The 11,093-nt window shown below is 41.6% G+C and overlaps 1 protein-coding gene and 1 pseudogene across 2 annotated transcripts; both read left to right on the top strand.

Moving 5' to 3' along the window:
* The first annotated feature begins 236 nt into the window (after positions 1-236).
* LOC110531198 lies at positions 237-5,129 on the top strand (annotated as a pseudogene).
* Positions 5,130-6,458: 1,329 nt separating this feature from the next.
* tpk2 (thiamin pyrophosphokinase 2) lies at positions 6,459-11,069 on the top strand. 2 transcript variants are annotated; one of them, XM_021616143.2, is made up of 8 exons: positions 6,459-6,714; positions 6,998-7,239; positions 7,331-7,394; positions 7,475-7,605; positions 7,717-7,835; positions 7,968-8,100; positions 8,201-8,297; positions 10,884-11,069. In XM_021616143.2, exons 1-8 carry the CDS (start codon positions 6,651-6,653, stop codon positions 10,928-10,930), a joined length of 897 nt encoding a protein of 298 aa, XP_021471818.1. In that variant the 5' UTR covers positions 6,459-6,650; the 3' UTR covers positions 10,931-11,069. The 2 variants fall into 2 exon arrangements, with proteins under 2 accessions (XP_021471818.1, XP_036844181.1); XM_036988286.1 differs by lacking the exon at positions 10,884-11,069 and adding an exon at positions 8,477-8,997.
* Positions 11,070-11,093: the final 24 nt, after the last annotated feature.

Raw genomic sequence — 11,093 nt, 5'->3', positions numbered from 1 at the left:
TAATATAAAACCAGTCTGCACACCATCAAGGTGAATTGGTTTAGTCTTGACTCTTGGTTGACAGTGTTGGGGGATGGGTAATGTATGCTTGGGTGCCAAATCAACACAAATGGATAAGAAAAGGTCTAAGCCATCAGGAGGTCCAAAAAGGGACCTCGAGTCACACCACCAGCTACCTTGGCCACCAAATGCAGAATGAACTCATTGATTTGTTGAGCAGCAAGGTCATTTCAATAATGGCGAGTGACATCAAACTGGCGAGAAATTGCCAAGAATCTGAAGATCCCGTACAACGCTGTGTACTACTCCCTTCACAGAACAGTGCAAACTGGCTCTAACCAAAATCTGGCCTTCTAGGCTGAGTTGCAAATAAAAAGCCATATCTCAGACTGGCCAATAAAAAGAAAAGATTAAGATGGGAAAAAGAACACAGACACTGGACAGAGGAACATTGCCTAGAAGGCCAGCATCCCGGAATCACCTCTTCACTGTTGACGTTGAGACTGGTGTTTTGCGGGTACTATTTAATGAAGCTGCCAGTTGAGGACTTGTGTGGCATCTGTTTCTCAAACTAGACACTAATGTACTTGTCCTCTTGTACAGTTGTGCACCAGGGCCTCCCCCTCCTCTTTCTATTCTGGTTAGAACCAGTTTGCACTGTTCTGTGAAGGGAGTAGTACACAGCGTTGTACGAGATCTTCAGTTTCTTGGCAATTTCCCATATGGAATAGCCTTCATTTCTCAGAACAAGAATAGACTAACGAGTTTCAGAAGAAAGTTCTTTGTTTCTGGCCATTTTGAGTCTGTAATCAAACCCACAAAATGCTCAACTAGTCTAAAGAAGGCCAGTTGTATTGCTTATTTAATCAGGACAACAGTTTTCAGCTGTGGTAACATAATTGCAAAAGGGTTTTCTAATGATCAATTAGCCTTTTAAAATTATAAAGTGTGATGGTTGAGTGATGGTTGCTGATAGTGGGCCTCTGTATGCCTATGTAGATATTCCATAAAAAAAATCTGTCATTTCCAGCTACAATAGGCATTTACAACAATGTCTCCACTGTATTTTTGATCAATTTGATGATATTTTAATGGGCAAAAAAATGTGCTTTTCTTTAAAAAACAAGGACATTTCTAAGTGACCCCAAACTTTTGAACGGTAGTGTATATCCATTAATTCTTGAAGTGCCTCATGAGCTTAGTTCAACTGCTACACTCCAAGAGAACCCAAAACATAAGCTCGTTTTTCTCCAATGTTTGTAAACATTGTAAATGTAAACAAACACTGTATAGCCTCATAACATGGTTAAAACAATCATTTTGATATCATGGATGGTCAGTCCTTTAATCCATAGCTCTGTCTATTCATCTGAGAGTGATTACATTTCTCCAGATCCATCCCTCAGCTTTTTATCAAAACAAAGGCGGTGTGACAGTTTTGTTATTGTTTCATCTGTGGATTTGCCCTTTAAACAGCTGCATATTAACAAGATAGCAAAGTGTCACCAACGTAAAGGTAAACAATAGGCCAAAAGTAAATACAGCATATGGCAATCATTTTTTCACATGGAAATAGCACTTTTGAGTAGTATTCAAAGCATGCCATTCATTTTTTCAACTCGAATCAATGAGCCCAATCAGTCCTCCATGACATCAAAAATCATAAACAACAGAGTAGGGCTGGCTAATAAATCCTTAGTTTTGGGGTTATGCTCAGGTAAAACAATATGGCTAATCTATACTTCCATATTTCCACGTCCTATTCTTGAAAATCAAGGCATATACATTTTTATTGGAATGACTGGAATTCTGATGTAAAGACAAAATGTTATTGTATTATTATTATATGTAGTAGAAAGAGATGGGTTAGAAGAAGCCTACATAACCAACCCATAAAGTAAAATCCATATATGGCCAGCTATGTAAACTTTAACCTGCAATAGATGTCATTCAATTGGTAACATACATTTTGGTCTTCTTCCAATGCCTCTTAAGGGGAAGTCATCTAAAAGTAACTGAATGTTATCAGACTGTTACTGAGTTTGGGTAATCCAAAAGTTACGTTACTGATTACAATTTTAGACAGGTAACTAGTAACTGTAACGGATTACATTTAGAAAGTAACCTACCCAACCCTGGTGTCAAAGACCCAACTAAACATGGTCATGCAATAGGAAAAGCACACAATGTGAAAGTGTCATTCAACACTCCTTTTATAGAGAGTAATTGAGAAGTACCAGCAGAGCTTTTCTGAATGTCTTGACCATTATTGTCCAATTTAGAAAAGGACATTGTCATTCTAACATAATTGTTAGCAGAGTTCAGTGTATGAATAAATGATCTAACCACAAATCAAATCAAATCAAATGTTATTTGTCACATACACATGGTTAGCAGATGTTAATGCGAGTGTAGTGAAATGCTTGTGTTTCTAGTTCCGACAATGCAGTAATAACCAACAAGTAATCTAACTAACAATTCCAAAACTACTGTCTTATACACAGTGTAAGGGGATAAAGAATATGTACATAAAGATATATGGATGAGTGATGGTACAGAGCAGCATAGGCAAGATACAGTAGATGGTATCGAGTACAGTATACACATATGAGATGAGTATGTAAACAAAGTGGCATAGTTAAAGTGGCTAGTGATACATGTATTACATAAGGATGCAGTAGATGATATAGAGTACAGTATATACGTATACATATGAGATGAATAATGTAGGGTATGTAAACATTATATTAGGTAGCATTGTTTAAAGTGGCTAGTGATATATTTTACATCATTTCCCATCAATTCCCATTATTAAAGTGGCTGGAGTTGAGTGGCTAGTCATGATGGTGCGTTGCACAAGAGTTTAAAGTCAATGGAAATTTAACATTGTATCTTTTGAATAAGCAACTTACAAGTACCAAGATTCACCAAGGTTAAACACAAAGTTAGTCATGTTCTAATGAGCCCAGATATTCTGAAAAAGTTCATTCAATTTGAATTACCCCTGTGCTAGCACAACAGAAAGCATGTTGTCATGTCAATATGATCATTTGAGCTCATCATTATCTTCTCTGAGGACCCCGGAGAACGTGCTGTGTGTTCACATGGGATTTCTGGCATTTCTCTGCCCGACAACAATAAAACAAAGGACAGTTAGGAGGAAGAAGATTGTCGACAGCTTTTCAAACAAATGGCTGTCAGTGGAGTCGGTGCCAGAGCCTCCCATCGCCACCCGACAAGAATAGTAGGTGAAGAAAGCAGCGTGACATTTCAGTCAGACTGCACCAGGGGTAGGTGGCGGTGCTCGACAGGTTTTGGGCTGAGTTCAAGGAGAGGGAGAAGGTGCTGGGGTACTAATGGAATGCATGACACACTGCGAGGGCTAGGGGCTGACTGCGGATCAAGGTGAAGAGAGACAAGAAAATGAGGAAATGACCACCAATGGCCTCCAGTGTGGTCCATCAATGAGTGGTTTGTCAAATAATAAATGACAAGAGGCCAACCAACCTGCATAATTTAGGCAAATAAAGTAGGTTAAAATGAGTTCTAAAGCACTATAACTGCATTTGCTCCACTATTCCCTTCAGGTTGAGAACTTAACAGAAGAGCAGAACAATGGCGAGCCTTGCTTTTTGTACACAATAATCCCATGACATTCTTCTTTACCTTTGCACCATTCATATCTATGTAGAAACACTAGTAATACCCATAAGCGCCATTAAATCTGCTTCTCACCACTATGTTCTCACAGAGTTCAAGGCAGCCTTTGACATTGCATGTCAGGATGCGGAGGACGGCTGCATCAGCACAAAAGGAGTTTGGGAAGGTGATGAGGACGCTGGAGCAGATCAACCCAACCCCTGAGGAGCTGCAGACGAGGTGGATGAGGATGGTGCGTCACCATGGCTGCAAACTTATTAACACTCAATACTACACACACAATATTACTGTACATCCCTTATACTAGCATGCTAACAGATACCCATAAACCTCTGCATTGGCTTGCAAAACTACCTCTAACTTCCTTCATACTGGACACAGAGACATAAAGATGGTATCCACTAGTTCATCTGACTCTGGGGAAGTAGAGAAGAGGCCTCATTGCCAAATGCCTGAAGTATACCTTTAACCTCAGGCAAAATCATTAGGTCAAGTAGCCTGAGGGGGTGGTTCATACATAGTTTTCAGACTGGTCTGAAATGTTACTTTGGAACTCACATTACTATGTTTCAACATTAAGACACCATGTTACAGCTGCTGTGTGTGTGTGTGTGTGTGTGTGTGTGTGTGTGTGTGTGTGTGTGTGTGTGTGTGTTTACAGGGAGCGGGACAGTAGGCTTTGATGAGTTCCTAGTCATGATGGTGTGTTGCATGAATGAGGAAAGCAAAGGGAAACCGGAGGAAGAGTTGGCTGAACTTTTCCGCATGTTTGACAAGTAAGGCTAATATCAAGCAAAGTGGTTGCCAAAAAACATTTGGGTTTACTCTAACAAGAACCTATAAAGACAAACATATAGACAACTAAAACAGTGTCAATAAATAATGTCAATAAAAGTCTAAGTATATAAATGAATTAATATTGTTGACAGAGTAACTAGAGTACAGTACAGTGTTATAAAGAATATATGTACTCATTGTTGCTGCTTACAGAAATGGAGATGGCTACATTGATTTGGAGGAGCAGAAGACCATTCTGGAGAGGCCATTCCTCTCAACAGAAGACCATTCAGAAGAACATTCCTCTCAACTGGAGAGGCCATCACTGAGGATAACATTGAAGAACTCATGAAGGATGGAGACAAAAACAATGATGGAAAAATTGATTATGAGAGGCCCAACAGTAATAGTTATGTTATGAAATACTGTGAATAGAAATTAATACTGTGGTCACTAATACATATCAAATATAAATGCGCTCAAAGACATTTGAGCCAAAGACCAGGTTGGCACTTCCAGAATGTGTAATTATTTTTAAAAAATTGACACTCATCTAGGCTATCCTTTCATGCCAAACCTTTCACAGTTCAAATCCAGGCAGTCAGTAAGACATTTTATTGCTGATCTATCATATATGCTCTGGGTGTCACTCTTCCACAGAGTTCCTGGAATTCACGAAGGGGGTAGAGTAAAGGAATCAAAAGACTCATGGACCGTCAGACCGGGAAAATACTCATACCTCTTCTTAGCACTGACATGCCATCACACCATTGCCTGAACAAGTTGGAAAACATTGAAATAAAAGCCTCATCTGCTTGGCTCCATCTACCACATGCATCCATCCTCAACATGTATTGGTTAACATCTTGTATGTGGTCCAGTTTCTATCCACAACACTATCATCCACAACACGGCCAGATGTGATACAGCCTGGATTCAAACCAGGCACTGTAATGACTCCTCTTGCACTGAGATGCAGTGCCTTAGACCACTGAACCTGGGTCTGTAGTGACCCCTCTTGCACTGAGATGCAGTGCCTTAGACCACTGAACCTGGGTCTGTAGTGACCCCTCTTGCACTGAGATGCAGTGCCTTAGACCACTGAACCTGGGTCTGTAGTGACCCCTCTTGCACTGAGATGCAGTGCCTTAGACCACTGAACCTGGGTCTGTAGTGACCCCTCTTGCACTGAGATGCAGTGCCTTAGACTGCAGCATCACTCTGGAGCCCTAAAAGCCCTTAAAGATAAGGGGTCTTTGTTATGTCCTTGAAGTGTATTCCTTAAATATAAATGTATTTAATCCCCAATAATCATAGATCATTCAATTTAAAATCTTAACAAAGGGGAGTAAACACTATACTCCAGAATACTGTATATTTTCAATAAATAAAGATTTTCAGTAATACAGATGAAAGTGTATTCAGTTCAATAAAACTGATATCAGCAGGATTGCTTATCAACATTATATTGTAGACCGAACGAATCAGGGTTGATGCTGTATAAAGGGCACAACGTAGGCCTGGTGAGGCTCTTTAGATGAGTGAGAAAGTCCAATGTGTTGGAAAGGGTTAATACCACGTTCAAAACAACTGGGAACTCGGGAAATCTCTGACTACCGACTTCAGTGCGTTCAAGACAACTGGGAAATCGTTAAAAAAAAAAAACGTTATCCGACTGAGAACTCGTTTTGAACGGTCATCCGGGACAACTGGGAACTCAGACAGAAACGAGGTCAACTCATGATGTCAGTGATCTTCAGGTCGGCGCTCTAGAAAACTTCTGACATGGAATTCCGAGTTGAAATGCCGTTCAACTTGGAATGCCAAGTCGGAGCTTGTTTTTTTTTCCGAGTTCCAAGTTGTATTAAAGGCATTGAAGTCGGAGATTTCATAGTTCCCAGTTGTTTTGAACATGGCGACACGCACGCAAACATACATACACAGCCCTTGTGACTCCAAATATCGGCGTGCGTTAACCAGCTGCTGCAGCAGACGCGTCTTCAACCAATGGAAATGTTGCGAATCATGTGGGCGTTTTGTGCAGTGCGCGATTGCGCACGCCGAGTACACACCGCTGAGAGGAACATGACGCTTGCAAAATAATCACAGTGAAAAGATTATGTAGCTACATAAATAAAACAGAACATATCGTTGTTTAAGTTTTACCCTTCATAAAATCATTGGACTCGCGTCAGAAACCTAGGCTCGAAATCATGACTACCTGGTCGGAAAAAATGCTCCAGGTGCTTCGCCGAATGAATAACTTTTATTCGCCAGGTTAGAGTTAAAACTATTTGTGATAACTGGGAGTGAATTACAAGCTGTGGCTAGCTATGTGTGTTTGATAGCGACAATTATTAGGTGTTATGCCGCGTTCACGTGCTAGTCAGAACTAGGAAATATCTGACATACTAACTGGTTGAACCTGGCACGTGTATAACTACAACCAGTTAGAAAATCGGACATTTCCGAGTTCCGACTAGTACGTGAGTGCGGCATTATCTAGGCTATACTACAACACATCTCTCTCGCATCCAATATGTATGTTTGTGTCACCCAGGCTCCAGTCGCACCACATGCCTTCGGTTTGAGGTGGGAGGAGAGCAAGTTGGGTGGGTGCCTTCCAAAGTGGCGTCCATTTTGAGTACATTTCCAGAGGTCTTCAATCCACCACAAGGCGGCGCTATTACTCTATGCCAAAATCTAGACTCCTATGGGAGGAGGTCAGATGCTGTAGATTCTGTTCTTCAGTCACTTAGGAGGGAAGGCTTGTTGACTGTCTTGAAAGGATGGAGAGATGAGGTGAGAGTATTACAATATGCTGTAAAACTGAAAACAAACTATACAAATGTTTAAAATTCCCTGAAATTATGTATTTGGGCATCTTCTATAGAAGTATGAAGTAATGCCCAGATTCTGCGACACTCCACTAATGTGTATGGAGAGATCTGCCACAAGTAAGTCGTGTCCTAAGCAATAACAGTATAAAATAATCCCAGTGTTCCCCCTGCATGCCCTATTAACATTGTCTTTGTAGGCCTTTTTGGAGTGAAACGGTATGGAGTCCATATTAATGGGTACTGCCAGGGTGAAAATGGGGAACTCAGGATGTGGGTGGGACGACGATCCATGACCAAGCAGACCTACCCTGGAAAACTGGACAACCTGGTCAGCACCTATTGATTTAAAATTAGAAGACAACCATTTACATTTTACCGGTACATATTTTTTTGGTGAATGGCAAACTGGTTTGACCATGTTCTTCCACCATGTTTTCAGGCAGCTGGGGGACTAGCAGCAGGTATCGGTGTGAAAAACACCCTGATCAAGGAATGTGAGGAGGAGGCCTGCATCCCAGAAGACATAGCAGAGACTGCCCGCCCCGTGAGCACAGTGAGGTGATTGACATCTCAACAGGAGTAGCCAGCTCTGTCTGCAGTGTCTCATTGAGAATATCTCTTTGCATGCTTTTACATAGGCCTACAATCGTATCCAGATTATTTCAATCACCCCTGTGTCTGCTCTCATAGCTATACTTATGAGGATGAGGAAGGGGTGTTTCCTGAAAGCCAGTTTGTGTTCGACTTGGAGCTACCTCCTGAGTTCAAGCCTAAGATAGGGGATGGGGAGGTGCAAGAGTTCTACCTCTACTCCATGGACAAGGTCAGCCACTCTACTTTTGAGCACCTCTAGTACTGCATGTTAGTTTTTATGTCTGGCCCGCAAAGAATGTCTTCAAGTAGGCCTACAATGTTGTTTTCAGGTGAAAGAACTGCTGATCAGTGACGACTTCAAGCCCAACTGTGCCATGGTGGTCCTAGACTTCCTCATCAGACATTCCTACATACAGCCTGATACAGGTTTGCATCAGTACATCAATTAATGACATGGGATAACAGTTATAAAAACTAGGCCCCCCCCCCCCGATTCATGTTCCGCGCATGTGTTATTTTACAGACACATTGTTTACGTAGCTGCTGCTCACTCTCCCTTTTGTTTCTTTCTTTCCTCACCCTCTTCTACCAATATGATCAACAAGATGTAGCTACGTTTCTGCCTCGTATCTGAAAAGCAGAAATAAAAACCCCACTGCTATTTGAACGAACATTCCAAAGTAAATATTTTGTAGGCTACAACATGTCTGTTGTGAATAAGAATATGGCAAAAGCACAAGCAGGGCGCAGTCTACATATTGCATGAGGGAAAAACAGTCTGGTTTAACCACACTGTACATCTGGGATGTAGCCTCATTTTTACCGTTATGCTGCCATATCGTAGCCTGAGTTGCTGAAAAATAACATGACTGCCACCTGTTTTGTCAATGCTTGCAATGATGGTGAACTCCCCACCTGAGTTTTGCATTGGGGCAAAACAATCTGCGTAACAGGTTAAAACTGTTATTTCGCAAGTACCACAGGATATGATTGAAATTTGCCAGAGTAGCTGTTCCACCTATGGGCAACCAAACGTTATAGGCAGCCGAAGTGTGTACAGTCGTGGCCAAATGTTTTGAGAATGACACAAATATTAATTTCCACAAAGTTTGCTGCTTCAGTGTCTAGATATTTTTGTCAGATGTTACTATGGAATACTGAAGTATAGTTACAAGCATTTCATAAGTATCAAAGGCTTTTATTGACAATTATATGAAGTTGATGCAAAGAGTCAATATTTGCAGTGTCGACCCTTCTTTTTCAAGACCTCTGCAATCCGCCCTGGCATGCTGTTAATTAATTTCTGGGCCATTCTTGCATAATCAATGCTTGGAGTTTGTGGGTTTTTGTTTATCCACCCGCCTGAGGATTGACCACAAATTCTCATTGGGATTAAGCTCTGGGGAGTTTCCTGGCCATGGACCCAAAATAGATGTTTTGTTCCCCGAGCCACTTAGTTATCACTTTTGCCTTATGGCAAGGTGCTCCATCTTGCTGGAAAAGGCATTGTTCGCCACCAAACTGTTCTTGGATGGTTGGGAGAAGTTGCTCTCGGAGGATGTGTTGGTACCATTCTTTATTCATGGCTGTGTTCTTAGGCAAAATTGTGAGTGAGCCCACTCCCTTGGCTGAGAAGCAACCCCTCACATGAATGGTCTCAGGATGCTTTACTGTTGGCATGACACAGGACTGATGGTAGAGCTCACCTTGTCTTCTCCGGACAAGCTGTTTCCCGGATGCCTCAAATAATCGGAAAGGGGATTCATCAGAGAAAATGACTTTACCCCAGTTCTCAGCAGTCCAATCCCTGTACCTTTTGCAGAATATCAGTCTGTCCCTGAAGTTTTTCCTGGAGAGAAGTGGCTTCTTTGCTGCACTTCTTGACACCAGGCCACCCTCCAAAAGTCTTAGCCTCACTGTGCGTGCAGATGCACTCACACCTGCCTGCTGCCATTCCTGAGCAAGCTCTGTACTGGTGGTGCCCCGATCCCGCAGCTGAATCAACTTTAGGATGCGGTCCTGGCGCTTGCGGGACTTTCTTGGGCGCCCTGAAGCCTTCTTCACAACAATTGAACCGCTCTCCTTGAAGTTCTTTATGATCTGATAAATGGTTGATTTAGGCACAATCTTACTGGCAGCAATATCCTTGCATGTGAAGCTCTTTTTGTGCAAAGCAATGATGACGGCATACATTTCCTTGCCAGTTGACTGAGGAAGAACAATGATTCCAAGCACCACCCTCCTTATTCTAACTCAATCAGCATGACAGTGATCTCCAGCATCATCTTCGTCAACACTCACCTGTGTTAACGAGAGAATCTCTGGTCTCTGGTCGTTTTGTGGCAGGGCTGAAATGCAGTGGAAATGTTTTGGGGGGGATTCAGTTAATTTGCATGGCAAAGAGGGACTTTGCAATTCATCTGATCACTCTTCATAACATTCTGGAGTATATGCAAATTGCCATCATACAAACTGAGGCAGCAGACTGAAAATTAATGTGTCATTCTCAACTTTTGGCAATGACTGTAGCTGGTAACCAGTTTGACAGTGGCAAAATCTTAATGAATTCCAGTGATCGGTCTGCCGCAAGGACAATGGGAGAAAAAAAAAACATTTAATCGCTATTTAGACCGTGTCTTGCTTGTTTGATATGTCTAAATAGCTGCATGTACTCCCTCCTGAAAAAAGAACATGGAATCTCTACTTAGACTGCCTGTTTGTCATGCTTATGTTTGTAATAGCCTGTTACAAAAGTGTGTTGTACAACATGTCAACGTTTGTAGACTACACCACAGACGTCCAATCCGGAGCAGCTATGTATAAAAAAAATATGTAGAGTATCCCGGACATTGGGCCTCTCATACACATTGGGCCTCTCGTACCTTTAAGAGGTCAAGTGAAAGTCGGAACTGCAGCCACCATAACTATTTACAGCAGTGCAATTGTCAATAATTTAAACACCAACAAAAGCAGAAGATTAGAGACAAATCTGACTGCTCTCTTTTTTTCCAGAGCCCTATTACCAGGAGTTTGTTGCTGGACTCCACCACACTTTGTAAATACTGAAGTGAAAAACGTTACATGAGGGATGGCCAGGAGATGCACTCCTTTCTAGATGCCTTGATCTATTCTGTCAAATGTTCAATCTTGTTCTGTTTTGTAACAGAATCGTGAATAAATTCCATTCGCATCTTGGGATTTTGTGTTGAGAGGCATGAAGCA

This window comes from Oncorhynchus mykiss, chromosome 9 (assembly GCF_013265735.2).
Source record: "Oncorhynchus mykiss isolate Arlee chromosome 9, USDA_OmykA_1.1, whole genome shotgun sequence".
Lineage (NCBI taxonomy): Eukaryota > Metazoa > Chordata > Actinopteri > Salmoniformes > Salmonidae > Oncorhynchus > Oncorhynchus mykiss.
This window is presented reverse-complemented; position numbering and strand designations above follow the sequence as displayed.

Excerpts from the sequence above, each read along its gene's own strand:
- tpk2 (XM_021616143.2), top strand. The coding sequence starts at position 6,651 with ATGACTACCTGGTCGGAAAAAATGCTCCAGGTGCTTCGCCGAATGAAT. Across the intron at positions 7,836-7,967 it reads CGCCCCGTGAGCACAGTGAG|CTATACTTATGAGGATGAGG; the intron begins GTGATTGACATC and ends CTGCTCTCATAG. Across the intron at positions 8,298-10,883 it reads CTACATACAGCCTGATACAG|AGCCCTATTACCAGGAGTTT; the intron begins GTTTGCATCAGT and ends CTTTTTTTCCAG.